Source organism: Nicotiana tomentosiformis, chromosome 2, assembly GCF_000390325.3.
Source record: "Nicotiana tomentosiformis chromosome 2, ASM39032v3, whole genome shotgun sequence".
Classification (NCBI taxonomy): Eukaryota; Viridiplantae; Streptophyta; class Magnoliopsida; order Solanales; family Solanaceae; genus Nicotiana; species Nicotiana tomentosiformis.
In genome coordinates this window covers 74334982-74356032 of record NC_090813.1, presented here as the reverse complement: position 1 = coordinate 74356032, position 21051 = coordinate 74334982, and the positions used below count along the sequence as shown (strand labels likewise).

The 21051-nt window shown below is 38.3% G+C and overlaps 1 protein-coding gene and 1 non-coding gene across 3 annotated transcripts; both read left to right on the top strand.

Moving 5' to 3' along the window:
- Positions 1 to 11889: 11889 nt before the first annotated feature.
- LOC104099863 (callose synthase 11-like) lies at positions 11890 to 20515 on the top strand. 2 transcript variants are annotated; one of them, XM_009606990.4, is made up of 3 exons: positions 11890 to 17438; positions 19039 to 19171; positions 20086 to 20515. In XM_009606990.4, exon 1 carries the CDS (start codon positions 12120 to 12122, stop codon positions 17430 to 17432), a length of 5313 nt encoding a protein of 1770 aa, XP_009605285.1. In that variant the 5' UTR covers positions 11890 to 12119; the 3' UTR covers positions 17433 to 17438; positions 19039 to 19171; positions 20086 to 20515. The 2 variants fall into 2 exon arrangements, with proteins under 2 accessions (XP_009605285.1, XP_009605284.1); XM_009606989.4 differs by having other exon boundaries at positions 19039 to 19207.
- LOC117277644 (small nucleolar RNA J33) lies at positions 15076 to 15155 on the top strand. The gene has a single exon (XR_004507956.1). It is a non-coding gene; the product is annotated as a small nucleolar RNA J33 (small nucleolar RNA).
- Positions 20516 to 21051: the final 536 nt, after the last annotated feature.

Sequence of the window (21051 nt, the reverse complement as noted above, 5' to 3'; positions counted from 1 at the left end):
TGAAGCCCCTTGGTATACAGACTACGTGAATTTTATTGCAAGTGGGGTGATGCTAACAGAATTATCACCTGATAATAGAAGACGATTTCTACATGATGTGAGGCTCTACTTGCGGGATGAGCCATTCCTGTATAAGAAGTGCGCATATCAGTTAGCACGAAAGTGTGTTCCTGAGGAGGAGATGAATGCAATCTTGCATGATTGTCACACTTCTCCATATGGAGGTCATCACGGTGGGGATAAAACCGCTCAAAAATTATTGCAATCGAGTTTTTAATGGCCAAAATTGTTTAAGGATGCACACGCCTTAGTTAAACAGTGTGACAGGTGCCAAAGAACCGGAACAATCATGAAGAAGCACGAGATGCCTTTGCAAAAACATTCTGGCAGTAGAGATCTCTGAGGTTTGGAGGATTGATTTCATGGAACCGTTCCCATGGTCACAGATATATCTTGTTGGCGGTCTACTATGTGTCTAAGTGGGTAAAGGCAATTGCTCTTCCTACTAATGATGCAAAGGTAGTGCTAAATGTAACGACCCGACTTGTCATTCTGAAAATTTACATTACGTTCAGCGACTTAAGGCCCCAAGAAACTTTGTAATGTGTATTATGACTTGCGTGTGTGATCGAGTTTGATTTCTGGAAGATTCGAAACTAAATTGAAAGAACAATTCTTATTTTTAAAATTTAAATGAAAAGAGTTAACCGGAGTTTGACTTTTGAGTAAACGACTCCGGAATAGAATTTTGATAATGTCAATAGCTTCGTATGGTGATTAAGGACTTAGGCGTATGTTCAGATTTAAATTTGTAAGTCCATAGGACAATTTGATGCATTTTGGCAAAATTTGAAAAATGAAAGATTTTTAGAAAGTTTGACCGGAGTTGACTTTATTGATATCGGGGTCGAAATTCAATTCCGAAAATTGGAACAGCTCCATTATGTCATTTAGGACTCGTGTGAAAAATTTGGGGTCATTCCGGATTGATTTGATAGGTTTCAGCATCGAATGTAGAATTTGGAATTCGTTAGTTTTCATTAAACTTGAATTGAGGTGCGATTCATGTTTTAGTGTTGTTTGATATGATTTGAGGCCTCGACTAAGTCCGTAATATGTTTTGAGACTTGGTGGTATGTTCCGATGGGGTTCCGAGAGGCTCGAATGAGTTTCGGAGTGGTTTCTAGGCCATTGTTAACTGCTGGTTTTTGGTGTGTGCATCGCAGAAATTTCTGCTACACAAGACTAACTTTGGAAGCTTATATCTCATAATATGTAAGGAATTCGGAGATGATCGAAAATTAAAGTTGTAGCTATTTGAGTTTAGTTTCCAGAAATGTAAATCATTCATCATTTTGACATTTGTACAGAAAGTTATAATCGATTAACTGAAGCCTGGTACTCCAGTTGTTTTGCCTGGCAGTGTGCATCGCAGAAATATCTGCTGCACATGGCTGACTTTGGAAGCTTATATCTCATAATCAATAAGGAATTTGGCAATGATCCAAAAATAAAAGTTGTAGCCCTTTGTATCTAGTTTTCATAAATTTAAACCGTTTGACAGTTAGAGTTGGGTACAAAAAGTTATGGTTGATAAACCACAAGCTGTCTCAGATGAGTTTTGGAAGAGTTTGGTGTTTTGAGCATAAGCTTGTAATGATCCAAATGTCCATTTTAGTTCTAGAGAACGAAATTTGATTTAGAGACTTCCGGGAGTTTGATAATGAATTATAGGAATGATCTCGAATGTTTGGTCTAATTTCATCAAGTCGCGATTGGGTTTTTAGCGCGAAACCTGAGTTAATTTGTTTAACGAGCGAACTTGGTATCACATTGAGCAAATGAGCTCTGAATTGAGTTTCGATTGAATGATTAGGTTCGTATTATTATTTTTGACTCATAAGAATAAGAATCGTCGAATTCCGAGTTCGTATGATTGAGTTAGAGCCTTTTTAGTGAAATATTAAACTGTTGGTGCAAGCATGTTCTGGTGCGGACCTTTGGTGACGGGGAATAGACTTTTAGTGACGGGAAATAGGTTTTTATTTAGCATTTGTTTTTAGCTCATTTCAACATTTTTGGAGCTAGGGAACTCATACTTGGGCGATTTTGAGAGGCCTTTTCCCCCAAATGGATTGGGGTAAGTGTTTCCTACTCGATTTTCATTATATTTCATGATTCCAATAAAATTGGTATGGTTGAACTCGTATCGGAATGGGTTTTCATATTTCGTGAATTTCTGTCGGGTTTCGAGATGCGGGCCTCAAGGTTGAGTTTCGAGTTGACTTTTAGAATAAAATTGGAAATCGACGTATTATTATCCTGAAATATTTTCTATGAATTGTAATTATTTTATGTAATTAATTTGACTAGATTTGAGCCATCCGGAGGTCATTTCATGAGAGAAGGCCATTTTGGAATATCGGCCTAACTTCGTTAAGGTAAGTGTCTTTTCTAACTTTGTGTGAGGGAAACCACCCCTTAGGATTTGAGATGATTGTGTCATTCGTGTTATGTGAATGTCGTGTACGCGAGGTGACGAGTGGATACACGACCTATATGTGGTATTTGACCATTTTTGACCGTTAGGCTCCTTTTATACAATTGATTGCAAATATCGTTTCATGATTATATCTTTTGTTGTTAGAATTGTTTGTACATGCTTTACTTGAAATTGTTAACCCAAGTTCCATCCTTGTTGTCAAGTTCACCCTTATATGCTAATTGTTGATTGTAATCACTCGTTGAATTCATGCTTTACTTGCTACATGCCTTAATTGTCAATTGATGCTCATAAATTGTGCCTTGGCTTATGGATTGTCACTTCCTTGCTATTTAATTTTGTGAACTATCGTGTAGCCTTTTTCATTAGTTGTGACTTCTTTGTGTAACCTCGTTATCCCTTTTGATTTTGTGGTATACCGTAGTTGATTGTAATTTGGTTGCTTAATTGGTCTTGCTTGAGGATCGGGTTGTACGCCGCAACATATATGATTTATATTGTTGGATCAGGTTGCACGTCGCAACGGAATTTATTTGAAAGATTATATTATTGGAACGGGTTGCACGCAGCAACTGAATTTATTTGAAAGATTATATTGTTGGAACGGGTTGCACGCCGCAACAGAATTTATTTGAAAGATTATATTGTTAGATCAGGTTGCACGCTGCAACAGAATTTATTTGAAAGATTATATTGTGGGATCGGGTTGCACGCCGCAACGTGTTTTATCTTAAGTTTATATTGATGGATCAGGTTGCACGCCACAACTGAATTTAATTGAAGGATTATATTATGGGAACATGTTATACGATGCAACAGATGAACAAATATGAAATTATTGTCATATTAAGGTTAATTCTGATTGTGATTCTCATGATGCATTCCATGCTAGGATGGTTATTGTGGTTTCTTAAATCACTTCATTATATTTTGAGCATAATTAATTAACCGTCAATATATTAAAGGTGGAATAATATGGACTTCTTGTGTGAGTCATGCATTCTATGTGATATGTTAAGTTGCTGAAAATTTAGCAGATATAAACGAAAGAATTTTCAAGTTGTTCCACTTGTGTGTCTTTCAAAAATAAAACTCATATTTTATTCGAAGATCTAATAATTTAAATGGTGATTATATTTTTAGTCTAATTGATACCTCGACTTCCTCATTATCTTATTGCCGTGTAATTTATGTGAAAAATTATTATTACGTTTTACTTTAATAAATCTCATATTTATCGCGTTAAATATTTGATTGAATGTCTTAAATTGTATAAATACAATATTATATTGGATCTCATATATTTCTAAACTAAACTAAATTGATATTCTATTTGCACAACCTCTCCACTATTTTACCTTATTTAAATCCTAAATTGATTTAATAACTCATTTGACGCTTTACTATGTTCAAGTTGGAATTGTCTTGAATCATGTTTAAATTATTCATCATTTCATGGTAAGGACGAGAGTAAAAGCACGAAGGGTGATGCCGTGCCATTTTTATATTATTTGTACTCTGACTATATGGTTGCTCAATTGCTTGATTGTTTGCTCGATGTCATCCGTGTTCTCATTATTTTCATTGTTGATTTGTATTGAAAATCCTTCTATTATTGGCCTTACATTGATACTCTTTTCTTGTGAGCTTCATGTAACATATTGTACAGCTTTATAAGTCTGGTAGGTGTCTTGACCTGGCCTCGTCACTACTCTACTGAGGTTAGGCTTGATACTTACTGGGTACCGCTGTGGTGTACTCATACTACGCTTATGCACATCATTTTGTGCAGATCCATGTACCCCCAGAGTTATTGATATTCTTGTTAGTTGACCGAGCATTGTTGTGGAGACTCAAGGTATACCTGTTGTCGCGTTCGCAGGCTTCAGAGTCACCTTCTGATATTTTCTTTGCACTGTTTGATTCTATTCTGGAACAGTCATAATTAGAGATTTTCTACTAAACTTCGTAGAGCTTATGACTTGTACTACCGGTTTTGAAAATGTAGGAAATTTCTATTTCATATTTATTTCAGATGTTTGACTGATTTATTATCATTTCGTCTGAACTGTTAAAAATGGCTAAAATTTATTCTAACGTTGGCTTGCCTAGCAAGTGAAATGTTAGGCGCCATCACGATCCCGAAGGTGGAAATTTCGGGTCGTAACAGTAAACTTTGTAAAAAAGCACATATTCACACGCTTTAGGACTCCAAGGGTGCTGATAAGTGACGGAGGAACTCAATTTTGTAACAAGTTGTTGAACAACGTTCTAGCAAAGTATGGAGTTAAGCACAAGGTTGCCACCGCCTATCATCCCCAAACGAGTGGTCAAGTGAAAATGTCAAACAGAGAGGTGAAGCAAATTCTGGAGAAAACGGTGAGTGAAAATAGGAAGGACTGGGCCGTAAAGCTTGACGACGCATTATGGGCGTATCGAACTGCATACAAGACTCCCATTGGAACATTTTCGTATAAGTTGGTTTATGAGAAGGCGTGTCACTTGCCCGTCGAGCTTGAACATAAAGCCTATTAGGCAATTAAAAAGCTAAATACGGATATGGACTTAGCCGGAGAGAAGAGGTTTCTACAGCTCAATGAGCTTGATGAGTTTCGATTGCACGCGTACGAAAATGCCAAGTTGTATAAAGAAAAGACCAAAAGGTGGCATGATAAATACATCAAACATCGCGAGTTTGAGCTAGGTCAATAAGTTCTCTTGTTTAATTTGAGGTTGAAGCTTTTCCCTGGAAAGCTTAAATCTCGATGGGCGGGTCCTTTTGAAATGGTTAGTGTGAAGCCTCATGGAGTGGTGGAATTGCGTGATACGAGTTCCAGTACGACATTCTTGGTAAATGGGCAGAGAGTAAAATATTATTGGGGTGGTGACATTGCACGTCATAAGACCTCGATGGACTTGTCCGATGCTTGAGAAATATGTTGCGTCGTGTCGCGACGTTAAATCAGGCGCTTATTGGGAGACAACCCAAGCATCTTCTTTTGTTTTTCGTAGTTTACTAATTTTTCCCGTTCGTTTTATATTCTTGATATTTTTAGGAGTTCCTTAATTTTTTATTTTGTAGGAGTTAAGTCTTGTATGTATTTATCAAGAAAAAAAATCCAGGTATGCAAAAACAGGGTGGATGCGTCGCATCCCCTTAGCGCCTAAAAATTTGAGACAAACTGCACGAGGCAGTGAACTCCGGCCATAGAGACCAAGGACGCATCCCAGGTAAGTGTTACTTAAAACACTTGAAACACTTAAAGTCCCTCCTCACTATTTTCCTCTCAACCCGGCGCACATCCACTCCTCGCACCACCACTACCTCTAACCTCGACGGTACCAGGTATTTGCTTCTCCCTCTTCTTCTTCTTCCCCGTCTCTTCTCTCTCTCCTCTTTGTAAGGCGGTAGAATCCCACCCCAATTCCCCTATATTAGGTTTCACCCAGTTGAATTCTCCACATGAACTTAAAAGAAAACTTTGAAAAAAAAAAAATTGAGGTTCTTGCGTGTTTCCACTGATGGGTGTTGATGTAGGAGATGATAAACTAAAATTTCCTTCATCTCGTTAATTTTGGGAGGGTATTTGAATTGTCCAATTATTAGAAAACATTAGGCCAAACTGTTCCATTCTACGTGCTCGATAACCTGAGAGGTAAATTTAGGCGCCGACGAAGTATGAGTAGCCGAGCGACACTAGTATATGCTAATGAATAAGAGTGTGGTTGTTTGACTGATTGTGTACAGCCTTGTCAGAATATTTTGAGCTTGTGGTAGATTGTCCTAATAAGCTGAACATCCGGCACATGCTTGGCTGCTTGTATTGTAAAGTGTTACTTCAATTTGAATTCTGTGCGCTCTATGCGTATTGGTATGTATTGAGATTAAGTGTGGGGTTGCGAGAAGTTTATGATGATATATCTGAGTAAATTTAAAGTGAGCTATTGTAGGTAATCGAACATGCTTTGAGAAACACTTGAATCTATCTCTCGTTGCACATAGTGATGTCTATAAGTGTATTGCTCATTCGTGTACTACTAGTTAATTAATTCCCGCTGAAAGCCATGGGCTATATTTGAATAAAGTACTGAATGGCATAAGCGTGTGTATGATTGGAATTGCATATTGTTGCACAACTACTCCACATCTGAAACTTCAATGTTCTGCACACTAATTGTTGACTTTGCTTTGCAGGTACATAGGTTCCTAATAGCGGCAACGAGCAAAACGTCTAAACAACAAGAAAGAGATAATGATAGGCAACCGCCTAAAAAGCCTACTGGACACGTGACAGGTGATCCAAACCCACAAAACAAAAGAAAACGGACTGAGAAAGCAAAGGCACCACCGACTAGGAAGTTAATTGATGAATCAGAGCAAGAAGAGGAGGAACCATTAGTGAGGAGGACTGTGAAAAGGGGTACCACAAAAACATCAGCAAATCCGCCAAGCAAGGGAATATAGTTCAAAGAACCGGTGCCGCATGCTACAGACTTAGATCCACATGGTGATGATAGGATTGTGACCGAGTCCCCTATTCGTGAGGATGCTATTGCTATGCCAGAGGGGGGCATGATAGATGTCGTGGATGCTTCGAGTACTCACTCGGTTGTTGCCACTGTCTCTGATGCTCCTCCACAGACCACAGAGGAGCCCTCCACATCGACTTGAGGGAATTTCTTCTCACCCTACTCTACTTTGTTTGTGTACATTGGGGACAACGCACGGTTCTAAGTGTGGGGTGGGGGTTATTCATTTTTTATTGTGGATGAATGCACTTAACTATTACAATATTTATTGCTTTGATATTTTTGGGGCTGTAATATTCACTGAATTAACGGCTCGTAATAGTTAGTAAATTCGTCTATAAGTCGTATCTCTCAGACTCTTGTTGTTTACATTTGTAGTAAGTAGCCTAAAAAATAGAAAATAAAGGACTTTTTCCAACGACGGACTACCAAGACAGTTCTCTCGAGGGATTAAGGTCCTTGAAAAATGACAAAAAAAAAGATTTTCAATTGATTCTAGGAAGTAGTGTTAGTATTAGGAAATTGGCAGAAATATAAAGATTCAGACTAAATTCAGCACATTCAGTGACTTGTTTGATACCAATAGATTTAGACCTGAGCATGTGGATTATAACTTTCTCCATGAGTTTTTGATAACTATTTTTGCTTTGAAAAGTAGAATAGTTTTTTTTGTGACGTTTAGGCTCATTTTCTTTTTCTTGACTCCTGTGCTAACTGTTGTGCCTTGTGCATTAAATTTGTGTCTTAACTCTGTACTGGCTTTGATTGAAAGTTGAAATGTAGCCATCCTAATCGAATCATGTGCCATTGTGTGGTGAGATTTTTGTATAGTTCCATGTAGTACATTTGTGTCTAGAACTTGCCCTGCATATGAGTTGAAGCGAAATCCTAGGTTTTTCTCTGTTTGAAATATGATTTTAGGCCTTCTTTGATCTTTTTGGAATTGTAATGCTACCACAAATAAAATCATCCCTAGTTAGCCATTTTGAGCTTGTAGACCTTTTATTTGGCACCCACAGTACGAGCCTATACCCTTGTATTCTTAATTGAAACTTTTGATCCTTGTATCTCTTAAGGCACTTTAATTGTGAAATGAGCGCTAAAAGAAGTAAGGAAGGGATTTGGGTGACTTTCGAGTGGAACCAACGAAAAGGAGAAATATGCATTTATTTTGTAAAATAATACACCACTAGCGAAAATTGAAAATAGAAAAAAAAGGAGAAAAATCTAGAAAAAAAAAAGAAGAAAAAAATATAGATGAATGAATTGTTGTCTTGTTTTTGCTAGTGGGATGTAAATTGAGGTAGTGTTTAAAGAAAGAGATAATGTTTTGGGGGTGATATTGTTGTGAAATTGAAGTGGGGTTGAAAAAAGTTGCGCTTGAAGTTATTACTTGATATGTTAAAGTGCTTAGGAGGGTTAGCCATTATTTCCTATATCTATCCTACCCATTCCTTAGCCCACGTTACAACCACGATAAAGTCCTAATTGATTTTAGACTGAGCGTGCCTGCATTAGTAGAAATTTACATAACGGGCAAGCTTATGATACCTTTTGTGGGCATGTGAACTTCTTTGAGAGAGTGAGGGAGTTCTTTTATTGTTGGAATTCCTTAAATTACGTTCAAATTTTATTTGAGTGTGTGGACTATCTCTCTCTGTTTTGTGGTGAGGGCACATATTTCATGATAGATAGGTGACTTAATTAATCTCTTCAGTCAGAGTGAGTAAGTTGGCCTGAAAGTAGTTATGCTATGGAGTTAGTTTCTGAGGTTGAGATGTCCCGAAGTTACTATTTGATTATTTTGAACTGTTCACTATTGTGCTTAGTATTTTTTTTAACATGGGGAAGAAAGTCCGAGAATGCATGTGGAAAGGGCTAATTATTGGTATCAACCAAAGTCATGGGTGCTTGAGCTTAATTGAAATGTGTGGCTTGACAGTGATAAGCTTAATTTTGTTCGATCTATTGTAGGTCGATTCTACTTTACTCGAGGACGAACACAGGTTTAAGTGTGGGGTGGTGATGTTGGGCATATTTTCTATATGTTATAATGTTACTTTACTCATGTTTTAATCACTTTTTGGTGCTGTTTGATCTTTAAAACGTCCAACATGTGTTAATTATTGGTTTTATGACTTATTGAGTTGTGTGTGATGATTTAGGGTGTTTGAAGTACAAAAATATGAAGAAAAGGTGCTCCAGCTATAAGGAAAAAAGGGTGGATGCATCGCATCCAGCCTAGGAAAAAAGTGTATTTGGTGAACCCTTAGCAGTGAAGTCGAGCTAAGGCATCCACCTTAGCATCCGCACCTGGGCACAACAGAGATGAATGAACAGAGCGTGGATGCGAAGCATGCGATGCTGAGAAGCTGAAGCTAAGGCGGATGTAAAGCATCCACCCCATCATCAATCTCTGAAGCTGAGACGGAATTGGAAAAGAAAAACTTTGGCCCACGACTTTTGTACGTAATATATAAACCAAAAATGCCTCTTTTAGGTCATCTAACACACGGAGAAGCATAGAAAAGCCATCATAAAGTTTGGAAACCACGGAATTCGTCTTGAGTTCTTACTTTTTCCTTCTTTTATTGATTTTTATGTATTCTTCAAAAATACTTGATATTGCTACCATGAGCGTGCGTGGCTAAACTCGTTAGTTCTGGGGGCATGGGTGCTACATGAATGTTGACGTTTGAAGTTTGAATTGACGAATTTGATGTTTATTTAATTCTGTTTTTAATTATTTTGCTGCGTAGCTAACAGTGGAATACTATCTACGAATCTAGTATTGAACTCGAAAGTGAGAATTCTAGATTGCATATAGGATTAAATAGAGTAAGTTCTTGAACCCAGGTATCGGGGAACGAGTTCGCAATTAGGATACAAATATACCTAATTGTCTTACTTTGTTGGAAACACAGGAAGTGTAAATGCGTTCTTGTTAGTCTTAATTCCATAGACATATAGGCATTTAAGTTAACTTGAATAGGCGAGTAAGAACTCGATAAATTCTTACGAGCAACATTAACCCTGACAATCAACAAATCAAATAAATCAATTAGTCAGTTTAAGCCGAGAACGCAACAAGATTGTTAGCTAGCCTATGACCCTGGAATATCCTCTCCTATCGATTGTTATCCGCAATTGCCTACGTATTTTAGTCGATCTCTAGTTTAATTAACTGTTTGATATTTTCTTTGGTTATTAATTAATTGCCTACTCATTTTGAGAAAAATCTCTTGAATAAATAATTTGTTTGAGTTTGAATGAGTCAAAAGTTAATCATAAGTCTCCGTGGGAACGATACTCTACTCACTACTTTATTACTTGACGACCACGTATACTTACGTGTGTGTTTGGTCGCAACATCTATATTTAAGTAGAATACGATGAAATTAAATTACGACACACAATGTATTCTTACGCTTGCAATGTCTTCCTATCTTATCTTATCTAAAGAATCTTGTTTTAGTTAGCTTATGGAGTAATACTTGCAAATATCTAGATACCTTGTGTTAGGTAACGAGTTCCATTATTCCATGCACTACATGTAAACATGTACTCCTTTAAGAATTTCAAGCAGAAGACATATACTTATATTAGGGAACAAAAATTAAAGAGATATGATAAATTTCCAAATTAAGTTCACGTCCTAAGCCTCTTTTTCTTCATCATATACATGGTAATCAGAACCAACTTGTACCATATATTTTTAGTATGTTATTCCATTGATAATTACGCCACATTGGAGCATCATCCATATGGCCCCTTAATTGATTTTTAAAATAAAGGCTTGTTACCCCCAAAAGTATAATTTAGATTTTGTAAATTAGACGAGGTTTACTTTATGAAAATATCATTGCTTTTTTTTTTTAATCACTGGATTATCCCAACAATATTCCCCATTTATTGATTAAAATACGCTATAGAGTTTAAGAAAAAAAAATTCCTCCGTTACCAAAAGAAAGGGCTTGCAATTTCTCATGAAAATGATGAGCCGTCATTCTGCGATGGAAAATAATATTTTCTTATAAAATATTTCACTGTTATTCCGTTATGGAAAATAATATTTTCTTATAAAAATTTTCACCAACTTATTAGATATTCTTTCAAAAGATCACCTTATTTGTAATCAAGTTCAAAAAAAGGGAAAGTTGGACAAGGAAATTAATAATACCGAAAATGTACATTTTCGATATGGCATCAACTGAAAATAAGTTTACCAATAGAATAATGTAATATTGAAAGTTCCTTCAAGTACAACATAAGTAGCTAGCTGAATTAAGTGACTTAATTTATTCAGGGTTCAATTTCTTATAACATTGATAGTTTAAGAAAAACTTTACATTTTCATGTTATTTAATATTCAATTAAAAATTATTATTAATAGTAAATTTAAGTAGATAACTTGAGAAATATGGTAAGTAACTTGTTACAATTAATAAAGTTATAAAGCGAATCATTAATTTTCTATAAAGAACTTATACAGTATTGTGATATAATCCTTTAAAACATCCCTTTTTAATTTTCGAAGAAATTATGCCTTAAGTCATTTTTATGTTTTTTTTTTTTTCAACATGGTTTTATTGGCTAATTCAAAATTATTCAATCTAATCTTATCTTATTTTAATATTTAAGATTTGCGCTTAATCCCATAACGGAATTGTTTTGATTGGGCTTCTCATGTTGTCTTGTTGGTTTCTCATAGAAAGCTGCAACTTTCAACTTACGTACTACCCACAACTTCCCCAGCCGCTCTTGTTGGCGCGTGGTTCACGTCATTAAATTCCCTTGTTGTAACCCCCACGTACCCTTCACTTTCCTCTCATTAAAAGTTTCACCTTTTACTCCATTAAAGTTTACACATTTGATTCCCTTTTAATCCCCCGCCCCCCAACATACCCCCTACCCCCAGTATTCGAATTATCGAATATACCCGTTGCTTTATTTTATTATAGTATATGCACATACTTGTGTCTGCTTATGTGCAAGTGGCAACTTTGCTTGTTTGAAATTTTGGGAAAAACAAAGAGGATTTTGGAGAGTTACCCATTAGTGTAAAGCTGCTGCGGAAGCAAATGCGATGAATCTCCGGCAACGGCCACCAGTCACGCGCGGCCGTGGTTCGGATCACGCGCCGCTACCACCCCATTACGAGCCGTACAACATTATACCCATTAACAATTTGCTTGCTGACCACCCTTCACTGAGGTACCCAGAGGTGCGTGCTGCTTCAGCTGCTCTACGCGCCGTTGGGGATCTCCGGCTGCCGCCGTTCATTCAGTGGCGTGATACTATGGACCTCATGGACTGGCTTGGACTCTTCTTTGGGTTTCAAGACGATAACGTGAAGAACCAAAGGGAACACTTGGTTCTCCATTTGGCTAACTCTCAAATGCGCCTTCAACCACCACCTGCCGCCCCGGACCGCCTTGACTACGGTGTCCTCCGCCAGTTTCGCCAGAAGCTCTTGAATAACTACACAAAATGGTGTTCATATCTTGGTAAAAGGTCTCAACTTCGCTTGCCAAGACGCCAAAGTCCAGAACTTTCTCGCCGTGAGCTCTTGTATGTATGTCTTTACTTATTGATTTGGGGTGAGGCTGCTAATCTTCGTTTTGCTCCTGAATGCTTATGTTATATATATCACCATATGGCCATGGAACTGAATTACATTCTTGATGGTCACATTGATGAGAGTACTGGAGCCCCTTTTGTTCCTTTTACTTGTAGGCAGTTTGGTTTCTTGGAACAAGTTGTCACTCCTATTTATACGACGATTAAAGGTGAAGTTGAGAGGAGTAGAAATGGCACTGCCCCTCATTCAGCTTGGAGGAATTATGATGATATAAACGAGTACTTTTGGAGTAGGAGGTGTTTTAAGAGGCTGAAATGGCCTCTTGACTTGTCATGTGGTTTTCTGGATACTAGTGTAGGCAGGAGAGTTGGTAAGACAGGTTATGTGGAGCAGAGGACTTTTTGGAATATTTTTAGGAGCTTTGATAGGTTATGGGTGTTGTTGATATTGTTCTTTCAGGCTGCTGTTATTGTTGCGTGGCAAGGTACACAGTATCCGTGGCAGGCTTTGGAAAGGAGGGATGTGCAAGTGCAGTTGCTTACTCTCTTCATAACTTGGGCTGGTTTGAGGTTTATTCAGTCAATACTTGATGCCGGGACTCAGTATAGTTTAGTTACCAGGGATACAATGTGGATAGGTGTGAGAATGGTCTTGAAAAGTGTAGTTGCTGTGACATGGGCAGTCGTGTTTGGGGTGTTCTATGGAATGATTTGGAGCCAGAAGAATTCTGATAGGAGGTGGTCGTATGAGGCAAACCAAAGGATCTTGACATTTCTTAAGGCTGCTCTGGTGTTCATCATCCCGGAGGTGTTAGCTCTGGTTCTTTTCATTCTCCCATGGATACGAAATGTGATTGAAAACACTGACTGGCCAATTTTTTACTTGATAACATGGTGGTTCCACACTAGGATTTTTGTGGGTCGCGGGCTCAGAGAAGGGCTTATTAATAACATAAAGTACACGTTGTTCTGGATTGCGGTATTGGCTTCCAAATTTATCTTCAGCTATTTCTTTCAAATAAGGCCGCTGCTTGATCCTACACGAGCTCTTTTGAATATGAAAGTTAAAAAGTACAAGTGGCATGAATTTTTTGGTAGCACGAATGAGCTAGCAGCGGTTTTGATGTGGATTCCAGTTGTTCTAATTTATCTAGTGGACCTGCAGATCTGGTACACTATATATTCCTCCATTGCAGGAGCAACAATTGGGTTGTTCTCGCATATAGGTGAAATTAGGAACATTAAACAGCTCAGACTCAGATTCCAGTTCTTTGCAACTGCATTGCAGTTCAATCTGATGCCCGAGAATGAGAGTGTAGATGCTAAGGACACCCTGGTTCGCAAGCTTCGGAATGCAATACATCGGATAAAGTTAAGATATGGCCTTGGACAGCCGTACAAGAAGATTGAATCGAGCCAGGTGGAAGCAACTAGGTTTGCCTTAATATGGAATGAGATTATCATAACTATGAGGGAGGAAGACTTAGTTAGTGATCGTGAGCTGGAGCTGATGGAGTTGCCACCAAACTGTTGGGATATTAAGGTTATGCGTTGGCCGTGTTTTCTCTTGTGCAACGAGTTACTTCTTGCTCTCAGCCATGCAAGCGAGCTGGCAGATGCGCCTGATAGATGGGTTTGGTTTAAGATAGGCAAGAATGAGTATAGGAGGTGTGCAGTGATTGAGGTTTATGACAGCATCAAATACTTGCTACTAAAGATTATTAAATACGACACTGAAGAGCATTCAATAGTCACTGCGCTTTTCCATGACATTGATGATTGCATTCACTTTGAAAAGTTTACTAAAGCCTACAAGATGACCCTCTTGCCACGCATTCATGAAAAGCTGGTGTCTCTTATTGAGCTTTTGCTCAGGCCAGAGCCAGATTCGCGTGATATGGTCAATGTATTACAGGCTTTGTACGAGCTTTCAGTTCGGGAATTTCCAAGGGTGAAGAAGAGCACAGAACAACTGATGCAGGCAAGTCTTGCTCCTTCAAATACCAATCACGGGCTTCTTTTCGAAGACGCGATCGAGTTTCCTGATAAACAAGATGCTTTCTTCTATAGGCAGCTGCGCCGTTTGCAAACAATTCTTACTTCCAGAGATTCAATGCACAATGTCCCAAGAAATATTGAAGCGAGACGGCGTATCGCCTTCTTCAGTAACTCTGTTTTTATGAACATGCCACGAGCTCCCCAGGTAGAGAAGATGATGGCTTTTAGTGTCTTGACCCCTTACTATGATGAGGAAGTTCTGTTTGGCAAAGAAAGTCTTAGGAGTCCAAATGAAGATGGAGTATCCACCATATTTTATCTGCAGAGGATTTATGAAGATGAGTGGGCGAACTTCATGGAGAGGATGCATACAGAAGGAATGCGGGATGAGAATGAGTTATGGAACACTAAAGCAAGGGAGATTCGCCTTTGGGCATCGTATAGGGGGCAGACTCTGTCCCGTACTGTAAGAGGCATGATGTATTATTACAAGGCTCTCCAGATGCTTTCCTTCCTTGATTCTGCTTCAGAGGTTGATATAAGGCACGGCTCGCAAGAAATTGCTTCATTTGGTTCATTGAACCAAAATAATCACTTGAACGGTATAGACTCTGGCATGTTACGAACTCCTCAAAATATTCACAGAACGAGTAGCAGTGTCACCCTTCTTTTTAAAGGAGATGAGTTTGGTGCTGCTCTAATGAAATTCACTTATGTGGTGACCTGCCAGGTGTATGGTTCTCAGAAGAAGAAGGGTGATCCACGTGCTGAGGAGATCCTAAATTTGATGAAGAATAATGAGGCCCTCCGAATTGCTTATGTGGATGAGGTTTACTTGGGAAGAAATGAAGTAGAATACTATTCTGTCCTAGTGAAGTATGATCAACAATTGAAGAAAGAAGTGGAAATCTACCGCATAAAGTTGCCTGGTCCCCTGAAACTTGGGGAGGGTAAGCCGGAGAATCAAAACCATGCCATTATCTTCACCAGAGGTGATGCAGTTCAGACCATAGACATGAATCAAGACAATAACTTTGAAGAGGCACTTAAGATGCGTAATCTATTGGAGGAATTCAAGGAGAATTATGGTATTAGGAAGCCCACCATTCTTGGAGTTCGTGAAAATATCTTTACTGGTTCTGTGTCATCTCTTGCTTGGTTCATGTCTGCCCAGGAGACGAGTTTTGTGACTCTGGGGCAACGCGTTCTTGCCAATCCTCTCAAGGTACGGATGCACTATGGTCATCCAGATGTCTTTGATAGGTTTTGGTTCTTGTCCAGAGGTGGCATCAGCAAGGCTTCCAGGGTGATTAATATAAGCGAGGATATATTTGCTGGATTCAACTGTACCTTGCGAGGTGGCAATGTTACCCACCATGAATATATACAAGTGGGTAAGGGAAGGGATGTTGGATTGAATCAGATCGCAATGTTTGAGGCTAAAGTTGCTAGTGGCAACGGTGAACAGGTATTGAGCAGAGATGTATATAGGTTGGGTCACAGACTAGATTTCTTTCGCATGCTCTCATTCTTCTATACGACTGTTGGCTTCTTCTTCAACAATATGATAGTGGTAGTAATGGTGTACATGTTCTTGTGGGGGAGACTTTATCTTGCACTCAGTGGTGTTGAGGAGTACGCCAGCAGAAATGCCAGCAGCAACAAAGCACTTGGTGCAATTTTGAATCAGCAGTTTGTTATCCAGCTTGGTGTGTTCACTGCCCTCCCTATGATTGTGGAGAACTCTTTGGAGCATGGCTTCCTTCCGGCAGTTTGGGATTTTGTAACTATGCAACTGCAACTTGCCTCACTATTTTTCACATACTCAATGGGAACCCATGCACATTTCTTTGGTAGGACCATTCTGCATGGGGGAGCGAAGTACCGTGCAACTGGGCGCGGTTTTGTTGTGCAGCGCAAGTGCTTTGCTGAGAACTATCGGCTATATGCTCGCAGCCACTTTGTCAAGGCAATCGAACTTGGAGTGATCCTGGTTGTGTATGCTTCACATAGCCCCTTGACTAAGGACACCTTTGTGTATATAGCTATGACTATATCAAGTTGGTTCCTTGTACTGTCATGGATAACATCTCCGTTTTTGTTCAATCCCTCTGGGTTTGACTGGTTAAGAACAGTGTATGACTTTGATGATTTCATGCATTGGATTTGGTACAATAGGGGAGTTTTTGTAAAAGCGGATCAAAGTTGGGAGACATGGTGGTATGAAGAACAGGACCACTTGAGAACTACCGGTCTCTGGGGAAAGTTGCTTGAGATTATTATGGATCTTCGTTTCTTCTTCTTTCAATATGGAATTGTTTATCAATTACACATTGCTGGTGGTAACACTAGTATTGGTGTTTACTTGCTGTCTTGGATTATTATGGTCGCTGTTGTGGCAATTTACATTGCCATTGCATATGCAAAAGACAAATATTCGATGAAGGAGCACATATATTATCGACTGGTGCAGTTGTTTGTCATTCTGCTCACTACGTTGGTGATTGTTCTATTGTTGAGGTTAACCAAGTTTACGCTGATTGACTTCATCACAAGTTTGTTGGCATTTATTCCAACTGGATGGGGCTTAATCCAAATTGCCCTAGTGCTCCGGCCCTTTTTGCAGTCTACTTTGGTTTGGAGCACTGTTGTGTCTTTGGCTCGGCTATATGATATGATGCTTGGGCTAATTGTTATGGCTCCTCTGGCATTTCTATCATGGATGCCTGGATTTCAATCCATGCAGACAAGAATATTATTTAATGAAGCTTTCAGCAGGGGCCTTCAGATTTCTCGTATCCTCACAGGCAAAGATACATAATTTGAGGTGATTCTCTAACTTGCATATGTAGTTGAGTTTCTATTTATCATGATGATTGTAAGTGTACTTTAGTCTATCAGGTTTAAATTCACATGCTATGTATAGCTGCTAGTACTTTTCAGACTTGTAGTTTCTTGTCCAAATTTATAGTGCTCTGATTCAATTAACCTTCTCTAAGTTCGAAGGTAGCTAGATAAAATTTTAGCTGTTAATCTTTGCTAAGTTCAAAGGTGACACTTTATCTAGCCTTTCTGAGATAAGATAATATTTTTGTTTGAGAAGGATTGGCTGCCCTGTTGTTCATGAGGTCAGCAACATGAATGCGTCTACGTAAACGAGTTCATACACATGACGGAACTTACTGAATTACTTTTTAAAAAAAAAAGAAAAAAAAGCGGAATGTTCTTACTTTTGACATTTTGTCACAGAGTTTGTATGGCTGTTTTAGACTGATTAATATGCTTTGCTTTCTTGGCCAAAAATAGGCTAACCCTGGAGAAATGAACAGTTGTTTGATAGTGCTGATGTAGAAGCAGATTTATTGAGAACAGATTTGCAACCTTTATATCTACTGGTTTTAAATGTCATTTCTAGTGTAACAGGCTAAGATGAATGTTATTGAGGATAGCAAGTCTTTGCATGCAAGAGTACAACATCCGTCTAATAAAGTAATACATATCAGAAACACTTTTGCTATTTTCACATTTCACTTTACCTTCTTTCTTTTAAACTTTTCATCACGCTTCTTTCTTTTTGATTTTGAATAAGGAGGCCTGAACATCAACATTTTGCTTTATTACCAACAGCAGAAAAACATGTTTATGAATCCGCCCCCTCTCCCATCCTCAGCTTTTATGAGATGGCCTAAAATTATTACTTGCATTGAAAACAGTATTGAGCAGGAAAATTTACAATATGGTGTCACTATAATCTTAGAGTATCCCTTTAAAAAAAATATTCTTAGAGTAATTATCCTCGCTTGTTGGAAGATCACTCTAGAATTTCATCCTCATCACATAAAAGAAAAAAAGAAAGACTAAGATAGAGCCCCCCAGGACTTTGGTCTAGTGATAAGAACCCAACATCAGAAGTTCGAACCCTAATATTTAAGTGGAGAAGGGCAGAGATGCGGACCCATTATCCACCGAGATTCAAATCCTGCACCAGCTGGCTCTTGGGGACTTCTCATTATCAAAGAAAGAAAAGAGAAACTGTGATAGAGAGAAGGGATGGGAGGTCGGGGCATTGGGGTGTGGTTCGGGGTCTAAAGATAGATATCTTAATCCATAAACTTGATGTGAGGTAAAAGCATTCTACAAGTTAAGCTTTTTGGTGCAAAATAGATGATGTCCACAAAGTGGAGCAAATGTCGGAATTCCTCAGCTTCTTACAGATCAGGAGCTGAGTTTTTCCTTTTTGTAAATGTCCGGGTGCAGCACATCCTCAGTTCTGGCTAAGTACATCAATAAAATCTTTTGGTCTACCTGAATAACTGGTCATACTATCAAAGATATTATATGTGTTGTTTTTCTTATATCTCTTAATGATTGAGATTATGATGTTCAATAATCATGCTTGTTTTAGTTAACTTTTCTGTTGATTGCAGGAACAAGTTAATAATTTCAGAGGCATATGCATCTCTTTTCTTGATTATATAGGCCGCGGTTCTAAATAAGTGGCTTTATTTTTTGTCGGAGCTTGGATGGGGAATTTGAATTTGTGCCTTCTACTCAGTCTGGGTAACTTCTCACCCTTCAGTCTACCAAGTCGACGAGGTTAATACTACTTTTGTGTATTCTCCTTGCTACTTACAACATTGTGATTTCTGCTTTATTTAATTTTGAGTTTATATTGTTTGCTTGGCTGGGAAGGAGGATGTCAACATTTCTACTTTTGACAACTAAAAACTTAGATGCTGACCGCGCACCTCCTAATGTTCAAGTCATTCTTTGCTTGATGATAATGTCATAACCAGTTAGCAACTTTGACATCATGATACTCAATAACCTATGCTACTTGATAATTTACTGTTCTACCTCTTTTCCAGACTTGTATTTCCAAATTCTTTTGTACGAACATGATACAATCTTTGTTTCAGAGAATATCTGTCCGCCCTTAGTTCTGACTGCTAGTCTGACCATTCCAGAACCTGTCTTTCATACCGCTTCCAACTCAATGGAGAATATCTTGACTCTTGCAATTCCACCTCCCTTGGCTTATAACATGATTAAAAAGTCAGAGTCTTGACTGTAGACCCTCTATATCTTTATTAAATCATCTATATCAGATGAAATCAACAATAGTAACCCATCTTTACCTGTACAAAAAATTTGTAGACAGAGTTACTCATTTAGGTTTCTGGTTTCCCCTTGTAATCATGTGCTTTCGATGAACCATTTTGCTACCTGAAACTACAAACTTTGAAAGTTGAAACATCTCCAAACATACATTGCTATACTACCATCTTTCTTCCTCAATCAGCTGATCTACATGTGAAAAACACCACACCTGCCTTTTGCACATTCAACTCCTCTCTGCCGTGGGACACCAACAACCATGAAGGATCTCTCTTTCACGTGCAGTATATATTTACCATTCTGTCTTTGTAAATTGCAAGCCTGATGTAATTCAGTTATCACTTATGACATTGCAGGCTTGCAGCGGTTTTACCAAGCGATGTGGAACAGTTGGGGCTTTTCTTCTTCCTAGTCTTAGTATGGTTAGGTTCAGGAATCATGGTTAGATCTATCATGTTTCCAATTTTTTGTAGTTCTGTACATAATGGCCACATGTAAATGGTGACACTGTATTTGCGTATTTCTGGTGAGCTAATGGACGACAGTGGAACTTACACCAACTACGGTTTGGCTACTGAGCTTGCAAAAGGAAATTGCTCACTTCTAGCTCTATTTAATGTATTTTTTGGTGGTTAATTTCTTGACAGATGTAACTCATATTCACTCACTGAGCAAGACTAGTAAAAGGCACTTTGCTCGTCGCCTTAAATTGTAAATGTATTTGGCTTTCTGAATAATTGGCCAGTGGTTTTAAAGAAAATCACTTTTAAGATGTTTCTTGATTCAGATGAGTTTAGTTAAGTTTATGTTTTTACTAGAATTCATCAAAACTCGGTAGTAAAGAGGCATTGAACGTATCATAGAAACCCATGACAGCAAATGTTAGTTTGGTAGCAATTATAGGAAAATAAGAGCAGTATACAAGAGAGAATAGCCAAGAAACCCAAGTGAGATGTAGAAACTCAAATTTGGTTCGAATCTCCTGCAAATATACGCCGGTTACCCCCCTCCCAATTCAAATAATTAATATTTAATCCATGACCGAGTTCGAATATGTGATGTGCGCCTAACTTGGACTTCATGTTCTGCGTTCTTATCGTTGAATCTAAGCCCTGAGGCAGCATAATCTCTTGATCAGCAACTTAGAAAAGAGAAGTTCCCCTTCCCCTACTTTATCTCCACCAACGTTGAAAGAGCCTCACACAACTAGTGTGATTTGTACGAGGCATTGGATAAAATTTCTCACTTCAGCTAAAACTAGACCTTAAGTCGAATTAACTGAATTTTCATACATCTTCAGAGATAAAACTTGGATGCGTGCT